Genomic DNA, 17,361 nt, shown 5'->3' on the forward strand with positions numbered 1-17,361 from the left:
TGACTGCACTTATATATAAAATCACTTAGCACTTATTGTTACTATATTGTTTCTTTCTTGTCATAATTCTTTGACAATATTTTGTGTAAACAATTATGTTTTATAAAATTGAATCGAGAGTGGAATTATTAAATGCATTGCGTCAGTGAGCGAATCATAACCTGAATCAATCCAGGAAGGACAAATCCCATCACTGACTTCTCCCACAGCATTAGAAATGAAGCACTCAACGACCATACATGAGACAGACCCACACTACCCCCTTCGCTTTTGTCATGTAAATATGTTTTGGCACTGTCGAGGAGACGTGGTTGAAGTGTGGTTTTATTGTTAATGGTCTGGCCCTGTTGTCCCACACAAAGACGGGCTTTAACATTGACCCCAGAAGCCTCCCACCGAGCCCAAACTCTTCCTGCACTTCAGCTGAAAGAGCCCTTTTGTGTGCGTGGGACACGGTCCAGCAGATGGGGGAAGGGGTTTCTGGGTTAGGATGTGGGTTAGGGTAAGCAGCAATAAGACGACAATGGGAGTACAATCATAAGGAATTTGCATTAAGTGGCATGTCCTTTAAGTGTTGGCTTAGTATCATAAACTCAAAGCCCTTGACGATTCAGGAAACGTCTCTTGATTTCAGTTCTCTCTGAATTTGAAGTGTAATAAAGAATTTTCCACAGTGACTTGGGTCAATACAAAACATGGGTCAATATTTATTTAAGGTTAAGAAAACCCTCAACTGGCCATTCCTAAAGACAAAAATAAAAGCCTTGTCCTTCAGAATGTACAAAGAATACATGTATGTGTCTTGAATTTCAAGTTTGGTCATATATGCCAATGTTGATAAGAGTCAGATAAGCTAATCATGACAAAATTCAATTTTGTTGTAACTTACTTTGAACAATATAAAACTACAAACTTGTTAAGCCAAGAGTTTTTCACAAATAATCAGGCAATTCCATAAGGTTACCTATAAAAAAAAAAAATTATGTTTTCCAATGGAGATGATGATTAGTTAGTCCAAAATCCAGAATGGCTTGTCTGTTTTCTTTAAAACAAATGTCATATGTCTTTTCTCATGTGTAATACTTCACATTTCTCCACACTGGGCAACGACAATGGGCAGCTTGGGCTTGTTGTTGGGTCCTGTTGGTACATTCTGTATGGGAGAAATAAGAAAAAAAATATATATCACAAAAACTACCCAGATCACAGGTCTACAGTGTGAGTGTGCATGCATGCATACATACACATACATACATACATATGCATATACATACACTATATTGCCAAAAGTATTGGGTCACTCCCTTCTAATGAACAGGTTTGGCTACTTTAGTAATTTCCATGAGTACAAATCTTAATGTTAAAGCATATAATGATATTCTAGGGAATTGTGTGCTTCTAATTTTATAGCAACAGTTTGGACAGGACCCTTTTCTATTCTAACATGACAGTGCCTCTGTGTATAAGGCACGGTTCAAAAAGACATGATTGATTGAGTCAGTGTGGAAGAACTTGACTGGTCTGCAGAAAGCCAAGTCCTGATCCCAGCTGAACTCCTCTGGTGTGACTTTATATGCAGATCTTGAGCCAAAAACTCATCACCAAACACCAATGACTTGTATAGACACTATAAGAACAAAAGTGTTGGGACACCCCCTTCTTTAGAACAGAAAAAGGCACTAACAAAACTATGGCAACAAAGATGGAAACATAATTCATGTATTTAAAAATTATATTTCCATCTCTGTTGCAACAGTTTTGGACGTGTCTAAAATGACAGCACCCTTATGTACAAGTCATTGGAGTTTTTGGCTAAAGGTCTGCATTTAAAGTAGGGATGCACGATATTTATCGCACCGATAAATTATCGACCAATATGAGAGAAAATGACGTAATTTTTATTGCTCCGATAAATAAATTAAATCCGATAAAGTATGCTTGCTGGTAAATCAATCAATCAGTCTGATTTATCTGAGATTCATCTTCTTTCCGAGTGCAAGTGATTGCAGCTTTAAACTGCAGTGACTCTCAGCATGTGTTGTGCTCATTACGTCATCATTTGTGAACATGTCTTCGCCGGTCTGGAAGTTTTTCTCGGTGGCAGAGGAGGACAATGCCATTGCTATTTCAACGCGTGTTCAGCAAGGGTCCGAAAGGAGGAAAAAAAGGCATCAAGTAGGGTTGTGACTGAGGAAATTTTCTCACTGGTTAATCGCCGTGTGTCAACACCTTACCGGTATCACCTCGGTGGATGGGGGGTTCTCTCTTTTCCTCGCTTTCCTTCGGTTTTAAATAGCTTGTAAAAGCACAGTGCGTATTTTATTTTCACTTTTAAATTAACGGCAATTCGGCATCAATTACAACATATAGCTAACTTTTATTAACAAAACAAATAAAAATGCACCATTCTATATGCCTAATATAAAATAACATAACTTACAAATTTGAAATCAGTAAAGACTGAGGAACAAATAATTATAAAACGTAGAGCGTTTATTAGTGAGATGGAAAGTTTTGAGGCACGGACTGCATACACCTTGATGTAAAATAATGGGAAAAATGTCACAGTTTAAATCAAATAAAAATCAGCAAATACTGTGGAACCAAATAGACTAAATGAGAAACTAATGTTTAAAAAATAAATAAATAAATAGACCTTCCAATATCACCTTAGATAAATGGCAGGTCAACAGGCTTTTCAAAATTCAAAAATATTTTTTAAAACAGGCGCTTTCTTTTCTCGTCTTGTCTTTTTCACCTCACTCTTGTCAGTCAGCTCGACTCACTCTCCTCAGGTGATAAATTAAATCTGATCTGTGATGCGCGACTGTCGTTCGTTCACAAAAATGAACCGAAATACATGCCTTACAGACATGATTAATATATCTAAAGAAAGCTTTAAATTGCTACTTAAAGAAAGAAATAAAAACAAAAACAAAAACAAAAACTATTTAATACAATCGTTATCCGTGAAGATTCACTTCTCTCTAAAGGCACGTCTAACGAGGAGATGGTGAATCCTTACTATTTCCCCCCGGACGCATTCATGGTAATGACTTTTGCTGGGGCTTTTTCTTTATTGTGTGTATTTGAAGCAGAACTCTTCATCTGTGCTGACGACTCCTGCTGCTGCGGGACACTAAACACCGTCGAGTCGCTCTTGACAGTAGCGGCAGCACGGACTCATGTTATTTCCACCAGCACGGCTATTTTTTTCATCAATATTTGATGGATGTCTAAAATATAAAGATAAGGAGAAACCTAAAACAGGCCCGAGGCCCGGCCCGCGTCTGAACTATGACGTTAAAATTGTCCCGAAGCCCGGCCCTAGGGGCATAAAAAAGTAGGAGCCCGACTTTAAATTAAATTTAAAATAATAATAATAATAATAATAATAATAATAATTGGGGGCTAAAAGTGTGTTGTAATGCAAGCGTTACTGAACATGTACCGAGTAAAATATTACTGAAAATTGATTAGTAATGCCTTACACTACTGCGTTACAGCAAAAAGTAATACGTTACTGTAATGCATTACTTTTGTAACGCCTTACTCCCAACACTGCTTAAACACTATATAACTTTCTCATCCTCGTGCACTAAAAACGTTGAATAGATGCATGAAATATTTGTAGGGCTGTAATCAACCAAAGAAAATCTTGGTCGACTGAAGTCCTGAAACTTTCGACTAAAAATCGACTAAAAATGACGTTGTGGAGAAAAAAAAACGTACGTTACATTAATTAGATACGCACTGTGCTCAGTACTTGGTAGCCTTGTTGTCTGCCTAAATTAATTATAAATAAACATAAAAAACTAATAGGCTATTTGCAGTATATTAAATCGTTTTTGACCTAATTATTTTGCACTGAAATGAGTCTGACACACGAGTCTGTCGTCTCTGACAGCGGTGCATCAGATGCACCTGCGCAATATCATAGCCTGTGATTTCTGAAAACAGTACTATGTTGTCAACTAGTGATATCACAAGAACTTTTGAGGAATGTGCAACATAATTTAGAAAATTATTTTTGTCATATGTTATAAGTATAACTGTCAGACACTATCATTTCAGCCGCTCTGCGCAGCTCGAGAGCGAGGCTGAACATAAGAGCTCAGCTTCGCGGCTGAGACACGAATAGACTTAAAGCTTTTACTCTTAATAAACACAAAATGCGCGTCCACTTTAATAAAAAAAGAATATTTATTAAACAAACAAGAGCAGAAACCAAATAAAGTGCATAACTGAAAAATAAAGCATCTTAGGCTCAAAACTATCACAAACAGTGGGCACAGCGCAATTGCGCAATATTGTGAGAACTGAGAACTGATCGCGCGCTGTGTGAGAACTGAGAAAGTGGAGCACTTCTATCAGAGTGATTCCGCCTATCGCGCCTTCACTAACTTTAAGTTAATCAACAACGAATTGTGACTCCTGGGAAAAACGGGATGTCTGGTCACCCTATCCCTATAACCATTCAGTTGCTGAGGCCATTGTTTCAGATCGCTAGTTTGCGTTTTGGTAGCGTATCCGCCCACTGCGGCTGCCATACTGTGAGATATACAAACGCCCCTCATCTGATTGCGATCCAGAGACAGGGACGCACATTTTAAAAGACAAGACAGTCAATTTAGCCTATAGGATGTATTTTGAATGTCCGGTAGTCCTCAAATAACATTTTAGTCCCGTCTCGTTAACGAAGACGCGCATACATTTCGTCATAGTTTTTATCATCAGATATTAATTTTATCTCGTCAACTTCTCGTCTTAGTCACAGAAAAAAGGTTCGTTAACGAATATTTTTCGTCGTCCTCTTCGTTAACGAAATTAACACTGGTTCTTTGGAAGGAGACAGCTTCTTGTTTTTACACTAGCTTGTTATTAAATAAATAATATTCAGCATCAAACCTTCTAAAGCCTATTTATCTGTCTCTCTTCTCCAGTGGGTTGGGCTAATCCAAAAAAAGTGAAAACAATGGGGGTGTTCTGAAAACAGACTGTTACCTGTGAAACAGGGGTGCTCTGAAAACACCCCCATTAGCAATTAGTGCTTTCCACCTGATGAAATGAGCGCGGCCAAACTGATGAAATGAGCGCGGCAAAAAATCGACCAATCAGATTTTTGGTCGAACCAGACCATATCGACCAATTAATCGACTAATCGACTGGGACGTTACAGCCCTAAATATTTGAATATAAATTTGTTGTTAATGAGTTGTTAATTGCAGATAAACCATAGTTCTGTCATAATCCTGTTAAACCATTTCTGTTACAAAGTATTGTGGTGCCTTGCACAAAAATTAAAAAACATTTGAAGAGTCAGGACTGATGTTTGCTATAGTTAGGCCAGAGCTACTAAAATATCAGTTTAATCAGTGAATCTTAGATTTTGTATTCTCCTGGGTGCACAAACTGCAGATTATATGAAAATTATAATATAAAAATATGAATTTATCGGTATCGGCCATGAGAACGACTTAATTATCGGTTAAAATTTTTCATATCGTGCATCCCTAATTTAAAGTCACACCAGAGATGTTCAGCTGGGATTACACTCTTAAAAATAAAGGTGCTTCAAAAGGTTCTTTACAGCGATGCCATAGAAGAACCATTTTTGGTTCCACAAAGAACCAGAGTCAAAGGTTCTTTAAAGAACCATCTCTTCCTTACTTTTTATAATCTGAAGAACCATCTTTCACCACAAGGAACCTTTTGTGAAACAGATGTTAAAGGTTCTTTATGGCACCAGTTAGACAAAAAGGTTCTTCTATGGCATCGTGAAGCACCTTTATTGTTAAAGGTTAAAGGTTAATCCAAATTGCTTGCTTTTCTCTCAAAGTCAGCTCCCTCGTCTTCATCCTGGTTTGTGTGTGTCATCGTCGAATGCAGGATTCAGAATACAGAAGTAATGGATATAACTGATACGACACATTCCCTGCTTTTAATATCTGAAGAATTAATGCAACAGGACACAGCTGATCACTTAGAAAGACCTGAGAGGCAACTGCTCCAATACTTATGCTCACATCAGATAGAGGGATGAAACTCTAAAAGTGCTGAACTTCTTAGCTGGTAAAACATCTATGTGTTGAAACGGCTAATAATAAAATGTGACATTCTGTAGTTTTGTCTCATATTCATCTTTTAATCATATTTGTAAATGTCTTGACTCCACAGCCAACAGAGCAATTTAGTCTTTACTGTTCCAATACTTTTGGAGGGCACTGTGTATTATATATACATATATACATATTAGTGCGGTCAAACTCTTAAAATAAAAGTTTGCATCCAAAATATAAGTTTTTGTTTACATAATATACAGGTCCTTTTCAAAAAATTAGCATATTGTGATAAAGTTCATTATTTTCTGTAATGTACTGATAAACATTAGACTTTCATATATTTTAGATTCATTACAACACAACTGAAGTAGTTCAAGCCTTTTATTGTTTTAATATTGATGATTTTGGCATACAGCTCATGAAAACCCAAAATTCCTATCTCAAAAAATTAGCATATTTCATCCGACCAATAAAAGAAAAGTGTTTTTAATACAAAAAAAAGTCAACCTTCAAATAATTATGTTCAGTTATGCACTCAATACTTGGTCGGGAATCCTTTTGCAGAAATGACTGCTTCAATGCGGCGTGGCATGGAGGCAATCAGCCTGTGGCACTGCTGAGGTGTTATGGAGGCCCAGGATGCTTCGATAGCGGCCTTAAGCTCATCCAGAGTGTTGGGTCTTGCGTCTCTCAACTTTCTCTTCACAATATCCCACAGATTCTCTATGGGGTTCAGGTCAGGAGAGTTGGCAGGCCAATTGAGCACAGTAATACCATGGTCAGTAAACCATTTACCAGTGGGTTTGGCACTGTGAGCAGGTGCCAGGTCGTGCTGAAAAATGAAATCTTCATCTCCATAAAGCTTTTCAGCAGATGGAAGCATGAAGTGCTCCAAAATCTCCTGATAGCTAGCTGCATTGACCCTGCCCTTGATAAAACACAGTGGACCAACACCAGCAGCTGACATGGCACCCCAGACCATCACTGACTGTGGGTACTTGACACTGGACTTCAGGCATTTTGGCATTTCCCTCTCCCCAGTCTTCCTCCAGACTCTAGCACCTTGATTTCCGAATGACATGCAAAATTTGCTTTCATCCGAAAAAGGTACTTTGGACCACTGAGCAACAGTCCAGTGCTGCTTCTCTGTAGCCCAGGTCAGGCGCTTCTGCCGCTGTTTCTGGTTCAAAAGTGGCTTGACCTGGGGAATGCGGCACCTGTAGCCCATTTCCTGCACACGCCTGTACACGGTGGCTCTGGATGTTTCTACTCCAGACTCAGTCCACTGCTTCCGCAGGTCCCCCAAGGTCTGGAATCGGTCCTTCTCCACAATCTTCCTCAGGGTCCGGTCACCTCTTCTCGTTGTGCTGCGTTTTCTGCCACACTTTTTCCTTCCCACAGACTTCCCACTGAGGTGCCTTGATACAGCACTCTGGGAACAGCCTATTCGTTCAGAAATTTCTTTCTGTGTCTTACCCTCTTGCTTGAGGGTGTCAATGATGGCCTTCTGGACAGCAGTCAGGTCGGCAGTCTTACCCATGATTGCGGTTTTGAGTAATGAACCAGGCTGAGAGTTTTTAAAAGCCTCAGGAATCTTTTGCAGGTGTTTAGAGTTAATTAGTTGATTCAGATGATTAGGTTAATAGCTCGTTTAGAGAACTTTTTCATGATATGCTAATTTTTTGAGATAGGAATTTTGGGTTTTCATGAGCTGTATGCCAAAATCATCAATATTAAAACAATAAAAGGCTTGAACTACTTCAGTTGTGTTGTAATGAATCTAAGATATATGAAAGTCTAATGTTTATCAGTACATTACAGAAAATAATGAACTTTATCACAATATGCTAATTTTTTGAAAAGGACCTGTATATGTGTGTTTACTGTGTATATTTAAGACACACATATACAGCATACATTTTGAAAATATTTACATGTATATATTTATATAAATTATATCATATATAAATAGGTTTAATATATAAATGTAAATTTTTTCTTAAATATATACATGCATGTGTGTGTATTTATATATACATAATAAATATACACAGTACACGCATATTATGTAAACAAAAACTTTTATTTTGGATGCAAACTTTTATTTTAAGAGTTTGACAGCACTAATATATATATATATATTAGTGCTGTCATATTTAGCACAATACTAGTAAACTAGCAATACAAAGTTTCAAACTTTGTTCAGAAAAGTCACTTAGAAAAGAATGGGATTAAGAAATAAATAAAGCATAGAAGTTGTTTAAATTTATTTTAAAAGTCAGCAGAAATGTGAAACAAAACAGTCTGGACTGTTTTCGTAGTTGATCATTCAAAAGAAACCAATGAAATACTGAGAAGTTTGAGACTTCCATCTCTCTCATCATGAATTCTCTCTCAGACAATCCCGTTTCTTCAGATACTTTAAGCATGACAGATCTCTAAAAGTTGTCACATAACTGAGCAATCATCAATATGATCACTAATAAATTCCTTGAAGAATTGACACTTGTGATCATTTTGAAATGTACAAACTAAAATATTGTCTTACCTCAATTTTTCTCATAACAAGCAAACCATCCACCACTTTTCCTGTAAGAAAGACCCCGGGCAGTTAATGACGTGAGCAGCAACTCACTACAACGCAAGTTCTCTCGGGACAGAATCAATTCAGGATTGGTCTGACTCACCAAACACCACATGCTTCCCATCCAACCAGTCGCACTTTGTGCAGGTGATAAAAAACTGACAGCCGTTTGTTCCCGGTCCACTGTTTGCCTGCCGGGGAAAAATAATATTTCACATTATTGATTGGAAACAGCAGTGAACAAACAATCTGAGGGCTAGATGGAGTGTGTTTATCCTTTATCAATGTATTGTGTTCAAAATATCCACCACAGAAGAAAATGACTTGATGCTGGTTACATGGTTGTGTGATAAACTATATACTGGATAGTTTGGTTAGTAACAGTTGACCATTTTTGTGAACATAAGTAAAATGAAAATATTTCATATTTGAAATAATTTAATTTAAACTATGTTATAAAACTATTTTTCTTAGTGGAAATTTAATACAGATAATCTTGAAATTTTTTGACAAAATGTAACATTTTGTATTCTTTAAAGTTGGTTTCTTTTTTCCCGTTAGATTGTGGAGTAAAGTGTGAATTGAAAATATTCCCCACGAGATGCATATTTTAAACACCGGTAATAACTTACGGGGATTTTTAGCACTGTTCATCTAAAATCACTGATATGCTACCATAAAGCACACTGTAAATGTACATCAAGGGTTTGACAGTGCCAGTGCGTATAGAAGCTTTACCAATGATAAGAGTCCTGGGCCAGAGTGTTTCATTCTGAAGTTCTCATCTGCAAACGGTCCCCTGTAGATACTGCAGATACCAGTGCCATCCCCCTGATGGCCAAGAATATAGTGTTAAAAATCACTCACACAGTCAGAAAATCTGAATCACTCAAACTCTAAGACATGTAGGCATTATAGACCTAAAAATGGCTGTCCACCAACGTTTACCATCCAACCTGACAGAACTGGAGAGGATCTGCAAGGAGGAATGGCAGAGGATCCCCAAATCCAGTGTGAAAAACTTGTTGCATCTTTCCCAAAAAGACTCATGGCTGTATTAGATCAAAAGGGTGCTTCTACTAAATACTGAGCAAAGGGTCTGAATACTTATGACCATGTGATATTTCAGTTTTTCTTTTTTAATAAATCTGCAAAAATGTCAACATTTCTGTGTTTTTCTGTCAATATGGGGTGCTGTGTGTACATTAATGAGGAAAAAAAAAGAACTTAAATGATTTTAGCAAATGGTGACAAATATAACACAGAGTGAAAAATTTAAGGGGGTCTGAATACTTTCCGTACCCACTGTATATATAGTAGGGCCCCATGACCACTAGAGGCAGACAAATGCAGTTTTTTTTAATCATTTACACCATTTAAGTAAAAACTGCAGTCAAGGTTGCTGTCATAAAGTGTCAAGATTAGAGTCTTTATGTACTTTCAAACCAATCATAACTCTTTATCATATTTATAAGCATTTCATATGTAGTCCAACAATACATGGGTTTTTCAATGTTTTTATATTTTTTTCTAATACAGACATGTTTACTGCAGTAAAATCCTGTATATCAAATAATATTATAATTTATAGATGACATGATTAATTCAAAGTTATTTTTCACAATATACTTACAATTCATTAATATTTGAAATTAGAACATCTGAATTCAGATGCTGTCAGTAGATCAGGAACAGACACGAGGGGAGCAGGAGGGAGGACCAATGGCAGAAATTAAGTCAAATGAAATGGGCCAAAGTGATTATCTGGATTCTCTCACTACTAATCATCAATGCACTCATAGTAAAATATAGTGTTTGAGCTGTACGCCACTATTTTCATCATTTCAGTGAAGGTATCCTAAACAGAACACTTAATCTTGGATTAAGATGGATATATTTGTCTACTTCCTAAACAATTACAAATATATTTATTAATCAATTTCATATTAAAACTAAAACGAAGCAGTAGCTTGTGTAACTTGCTTATTATGATATCAACTTTTATTTGAAGGGATACTCAAGAGTTCAATAAGTCAAGCTCAGTCAACAGCATTTGTAGCATAATGTTAACTACTACAAAAGTATTTAGACCCCCCTGGTTTCCAAAAGCAAAAAGAGAGTTTCGGGCAGCTTCAAGGCCACTGAGGGGAGCTCTCTGCACATTTCGAACAGCTGTTGTGTGTTAAAGAGTGTGTGGAGAAGTACTGTGCCAGCACTGCACAGTCTGCATGTGTCTCCCTAATCAAACACACCTCATCCAGCTTCGTTAGTGGAGACTCCAAGAACACAGTCGAGGGAGTCAAGTATCGGAGGCATCCAAAATGTGCAGTTTTGAGGGCTTCAAGAACAGGAATGAGAACCACTCGTCTACTAAATACCAATGTGTTCTGTATCATAAAAACCTAAGTATTGTAAACATCAATATTCTGGGGATACAGTGGACGTATATAATGCCTCTTTCTTGTTTGACAGAAAAGGGAAAGTAAAAATAGAGAGAACTACCATATAGTCCTCTGTATTTTTCCTTTCGCTTTTCTATTTTAGATGCACTGTAAAAATGTTTTTAGAAGTTGTAAACATATTATTGGAGTACATTTTACAAGAAGACATTATTTACTGTAAAATGTAATGTTTAATTCAACACATTATTTGCGGTTTCTTTGTTATCATTTGTGAAATGTACTATGTAGAAACCCGTTTTAAAGTAAATCCTACACCATTTTTTCCCCCCAGTTTAATTTAGTTTTCTTTAAGGGAAGCTAGTCATTTCTGTATATTGTTTTGGCCTTGCTCAACCATGCAGTCTAGAAATGGGGTATTGGTTTATTTAGGAAATAATTGTAACCACAATATAATTACCATTTGCCTCACCAGAGACTTAAAACCCCAGAATATTTCTTAAGAGAGTCATAGTTACTCCTGCCGTTTATCCGCTATTTGTTCAGAGCCCTGGGCAGAAATCACTATTAAGGGTAATTCCACCAGCTCGGTGCTTTATCTATACAGCTCTGTGTTTTTCTTTAGTTATTTGTGTTAGCCTTATTGCAGTATTCATTTGTCCTTCTAGTTGTTTATTGGTGTCTGATAACAAAAGAAGGGTTTGAAAGAGTTGAGCGCCCCAGAAATAAGCATCAAATTGACTGCTGGAATTATTTTAACATTTAAAAAGCTCTGGATAAGGCACTGCACTAAACTAATTTCTAAAACTAATTAGCAGAGAGGAAAAGGGAACATTATTACTGTAAATTAATCAAACTAGTACACAAGCTGATGACTGCAAGTGCAAATATAAGGGCACATCCTTGTTTTAAAAGATGGATATCATGCATGCCAGTCAATATACAAACAGACCCCGAACATTGTTTACACACAATGTTCTGAAACATGTCAAGAGCCATACACCTGGAAGATCAATTCAGCTCCATTGTCTGGATCACAAAGCAAAACTTACATTGACAAAATCACCGCCCTGAATCATGAAGTCCTTTATCACCCTGCCGAAAGAAAACAGCACACATGAGCAGGATGAAATTAAAAGTCAAGCTTCTGTTGTTGTTTTTTTTAAACAAATATTTAGTAATAACATCTTACACTTCTATGAGTAAAATGTGCAGCAAGACATGCATTCCTGTAAATATGCAATTGTGAATTATATTATTAGATTGTGATATACAACATTTTTATTGGTCACTATAAACATACAAAGCCTTCGAACCGACTTCAGTGCAGTGTAACGTTCCAGTGAAAGCCATTATTTGTATAGACAATATCAGTGCATTTTGAATTGCAAAGGTTTAGGGTGCATTTGCATTGAACCTTTGATTAATGAAAAACCTACAACACTTGTCCAATGGCCATAAACATAAAAGAGAAGTTTTATACTTAGAATTATGGATCTGAGCTCCAAGTCTAATTAATAGCAACAGCTTGATTAAGCCAACACAACTAACCATTGTTATACAATATAACAGTGAACAATATTGACTAAAGTGTCTCACCGATGAAATGTGCAGCCTTTATAGCCTACAGGAACACCGTCCTTCCTACAGTGAATAAAAGCAGCACATAAACAAGGTATATGCAAATAAAAGCAGGAGCAGGAAGAAAGACGACATGCTTCCATTAAATACAAGCTGTGTTTAATCTGTAACCTTATCCAGTATTCACGTTTCTATAGAAGGATCTCAACATCCTTAAAAGCATTAGTCCCAATAACTCATTAAAATGTAATTCGAGTATGTGGTACTATAGATTCAACTATACATGTAGTTGAAGCAGCACAGCCCTTTATTAAAGGCATAGTTCACCCAAAAATCTAAATTTGCTGTTAATTTACTCACGCTTAGGCCATTCAATATGTAGACTTTTCTTCAGTAGAGAAGATTTTTAGCTGAAACATGGTCCCTGGTGATCAAATGCAAGCACTTTGGAAATCAAAAAAGCATACAGGCAACACAAAATGAATACCTGTGGCTCCTATTGAGGCGATATACTGAGGTCTTATGAAGTGAAACAATCAGTCTGTGCAAGAAACTGAACATTATTTACTGAACCATGTGAAATAGTTCATGGCTCGAGCAGAACAGATTTACAAGTTATTCCATCAAAACTCACTTTCAGACTATAGTGTGGATTACAGGTAATAACACTGTAAATAATGTTTAGTTTCTTGCACAGACTAATTTCACTTCACAAGACCTCAATATATCGTCAGAAGCCACAGGCATTCATTTTGCGTTGCCTGTATGCTTTTGTTTTTACTTTAGTTTTATGAATCACCAAGGACCAGTGTTTCAGTTAAAAGTCTTATTTACTGTTTTAATGAAAAAAAAGAGTCACCTAAATCTTGGATGGCCAGAGGGGGAGTCAAAAAACTGCACATTTTTCGGGTGAACTATCCCTTAAATTGACTGAAATCTGACTTACTTGAATTCACCAGTACAGAACTGCCTGAAAGACACAGAAAGACAAACAGATTTACATCTCTGTTAAACATCTCACGCCTGCAAGCAATTCCACCAAAATCTAGACATTTAGAAGAAACAATAGATTAGCATGCAAGTAGTGAACAAATTTTGCATAACGCACACTAGAGATGTAATGATTCACTCAACGTATGATGCGATACGATTCGCGATACAAATTTCCTCATTCTTTTTAACAAAATAAGATTTAAAATTATAAATGAAAAGGTGTCCTTTCATTATTGCTTGGACAAAATGCTGCACGTCTTAAATTGAAATGTCAAATAACTAACTAAATTGAAAATTTAAAACAAACTCCAAATCAAATACGTAAATAATAAAAATTAAAGAGATCTCATCATATAAACAAACTAAGGTTTGCTTGTGCTCTTTCTATTTAAAATTAGAGGCAACCAGTATTTATCACGATGCAAACAAAGATGCTGCATACATGCAGCACAAGCAGTTTTTCATTTAAAGCTGCAGTCCGTAAATTTTGCCTCTTTGTCGCCATCTTTGACAATACGTCACGACTTTATCTCTGTTTGAAAACCTGGATTTTCAGCTGCTTGTGGAATTATCTTCCTCATGTGGGGTTGTGCTCCGGCACGGCTCCAGCGCGGATGAATCTAATGTTTTGAGGAATCTGTGTCAGTCTGTCAGTCGCCGCACCGGTGTGGATGTTTACTGTACTTCACAATCACAGATTCTAGCCTACGTCTTGGAATATATGACCCGAATAAGAATTTACCATATATTGCCATCTGAACAAGTAACAAGTCTGCCACGTTTGTTCTGACCAACTGAGGAAAAAAGCATTACAATAAATTGCGCTACCAATGATGATTTAATCTAAAGATCGGTTAGCTCATATCACATCAAACCTTGCAAATTATTATTATACTTTGTCAAATTATTAATGTTAACAACATCAGCGTGTAGATTTCAATTTCTGTAGTCATGCCATTCGAATTTCATATTAAGAAATTATTTTAACCCAAAAAGCAAATTATGCTCCCTTCAAGCTGGTTTTCTTTAAAATGAAAATATTGTGTATTCCCAGGCTATCTGTAATCAGAAGCACATTTAAAACTGGAATATAATTTAATTTAATTTGCATGTGTTTCATAAACACAAACTTTTCTGGATTACAATCCGCAAAATGACATTAAAATGACACATTTAATTATTCTAGCTGCTGTGAGAAAAGGCTATAAACGATCATCCACCTGCAGGATCCTCACATGCGATATAGCCTAGTAGCCGGGACAACTTCTTTATGTTTACAGACGTGATGTAATGATGCAGTGCCATGCTCGAATTTGCATTCTAATGCAAAACTATGTGAACCGAACGTGTCCCCTCCCGGTCACCGCATTGTACAGAGGTAAGATGAAAAGAAACCTTTGAAAAAGGTTTGAAAACCAACCCTCACACAGTTGTCATGTCGCGCCACAATAGCTAAAGTCTGTCAACACTGGATGCGACAAAGCGACAGTTGAAAATCATTTGAACTTTGTGTCAATAGTTATAAATATAATGAGGCAGCCGTTTACTCTCTGGGTTTTGTCGTATCGCGCTGCATCCAGTGTAGACAGCATCACTGATTATAATGGGTTCTATTGTACTTTGTCGCGACGCACATGTCTGGTGTAGACACGGTGTCAGAGACACATTCATATAAACTCCTACCCCCCTAGTATCATTTTCTATTCTGTAATGTTAATATAAATCATACACTGTCACTGAATAAAAAAGGTTGCATTTTATGCGTGCAGCAGCCGGTCACTGGCAGTCCCTTATGAAAATGAAACATGGTTTTACTAAAGTGACCGTAGTTCAACTATAATATTTGTAGATTTCCATGGTTACCACTAAAGCAAGCATATATAAACACTTCATAATTTAAAAGTTTAGAAGTATTGTATCGGTATCAACATCCACGATACTGGCTTTGGTATCTATCGTATCGAAAACAAAATAAGTGGTATCGCCCATCCCTACTCGGGGTGCATCGGTACATCCCTGCGCACACAGTCTAGGGATATAATGATTAACCGCGAGCCGGTTGAAAATCGATTCAAATATGTGTAACAAATCGTGATTCAATTAGGGGTAGGGGTTTATATGAATGTGAGTCTGAGGGGAACTTACTGTCTTTAGAAAAGTTTAGATGGCATTTTTTCCCTTTTCATCTTGCCTCTGTATAATGCATGTAAAGTTCATAAGTGCAGCGCTGCTTTGTTTACAGCGCAAACCAAGGAAATGATTTAAGCGCCACCTGCATCTCATTCAGTTCGTCTGTTGTTTCTGTTTCATATAGATATTTTAGTTTCACAAAACTGAAGTCAAACCACACTGTTATACATTTCTTTAATTTCTGCAGTTATTTACTATATATCACCCAGTATAATACTGCAAATTCCCTTTACAGTAAATAACTGTAATACCCTTTGCATCATGGGAATTTTCTTTGACGTCAAGACCCCACATGCAGACTTACTGTATTTTTTTTTTTTAATTGCTGTATACTACTGTATTTGCTGTATTTTGCTGTATTTGCCTCTTTGGCACCATTCTATTGAGGTTGCTTTATTTTCCTCATTTCTTGCATTTGGATTAACACGATTTGCCCTACACTGTTTCTACAATGCCACAACAGCTTGGGACTGACTACACTGGATGTGTTGCATCGCATGTAATGATTGGAAAATCCGTTTGTCCTTCGTGTCAGAAACAGCGCGAGCGCTGGGGTGCAAACTCGTCAGGGGTGAAAAAAGTGACAAACTAAACACATATTCCTTTCCCTTCACACCACACTTTGATTCTAACTTCAATTATTATAGTACATCATCATACATAAGTAGTTGTCCGCGACCAACAATGTTGATCTGCCGTGGTACACGTCCTTGTGGAGATTGAAAGAATGCTATCTTCTCCCTTTCCATTGTTGTCCCCTTTTCATAGTTTTAAATAATGATTTAACAATGATTTTCTATTTATATACCGCTGTCACGGCTTCTCCAACGAGCCGCTTCTTCTGCTTTTGCCATAGTACTGCGGGCTACACCAGCAACATGCCCGTGGACACGGCAGACTAGCGGTCCGCGTGTGTACTGCACGTCGACACGGACGACGACGCAGAACTATAAATGAAAACCGATGCACAGCTTACGGCGTAGAGGCTACGGCGTAGGTCCGACGCAGAAGTATAAATTGGGCAGCCTCACGCAAAAAAATAAATAGAAATAAAATATATAAAATGATCGAGTCGTGCCACGCCACTCGCGTCCGAGGAAGAAACGGAAGCAGCGGAGCAGCGCTGCGGGTTTTGCTCGTGGATGAACTCAAGGAAGAGTTCCGGAGAACATCTGCGCTGTGTATCGATGCAGAGAATATGACCTGCAAGCATTTTATTTTTTTCATTTGTGTTTTAAAGGCAACTGCAATGAAGCATCAAGAAAGACATGAGCATGCCAGCCACCCTGAGACTGATCATTCATGGTAAGAGAACAACTATGTTTTTGAGAGGTTTGGGTATTCTACATGGGGTTTGCCTTTTAGTGTGTCATTTCTATTTCTTGTTTCTCAGAGAAGACATTTCTGTCACTACAAAGTGGATGGTGCAGCACCTGGGTTTTGCAGATGGCTATGCATTCTTTGGCTGCTTGTCTTTTTTCCCCATTATGTTTCTGTTACCCAAGGACTTTGTGAGGATAAATCCAGAGGAGACAACATAATGCACTGCAAA

At 37.2% G+C, this 17,361-nt stretch overlaps 1 protein-coding gene across 1 annotated transcript in view; it reads right to left on the minus strand.

Moving 5' to 3' along the window:
- Nucleotides 1-678: 678 nt before the first annotated feature.
- The window catches only part of LOC306848240 (peptidyl-prolyl cis-trans isomerase H), a 33,951-nt gene continuing 17,268 nt past the window's right edge, over nt 679-17,361 (minus strand). The window contains exons 3-9 of the mRNA XM_079382663.1: nt 13,573-13,596; nt 12,645-12,689; nt 12,098-12,140; nt 9,385-9,477; nt 8,750-8,837; nt 8,611-8,651; nt 679-1,153 (exon numbers count right to left, since the gene is read on the minus strand). Coding sequence (XP_079238789.1) covers nt 1,085-1,153; nt 8,611-8,651; nt 8,750-8,837; nt 9,385-9,477; nt 12,098-12,140; nt 12,645-12,689; nt 13,573-13,596 — 403 coding nt within the window. The 3' untranslated portion in view covers nt 679-1,084. The remainder of the gene's footprint in view (nt 1,154-8,610; nt 8,652-8,749; nt 8,838-9,384; nt 9,478-12,097; nt 12,141-12,644; nt 12,690-13,572; nt 13,597-17,361) is intronic.

This window comes from Barbus barbus, assembly GCF_936440315.1.
Source record: "Barbus barbus genome assembly, chromosome: 28".
Classification (NCBI taxonomy): Eukaryota; Metazoa; Chordata; class Actinopteri; order Cypriniformes; family Cyprinidae; genus Barbus; species Barbus barbus.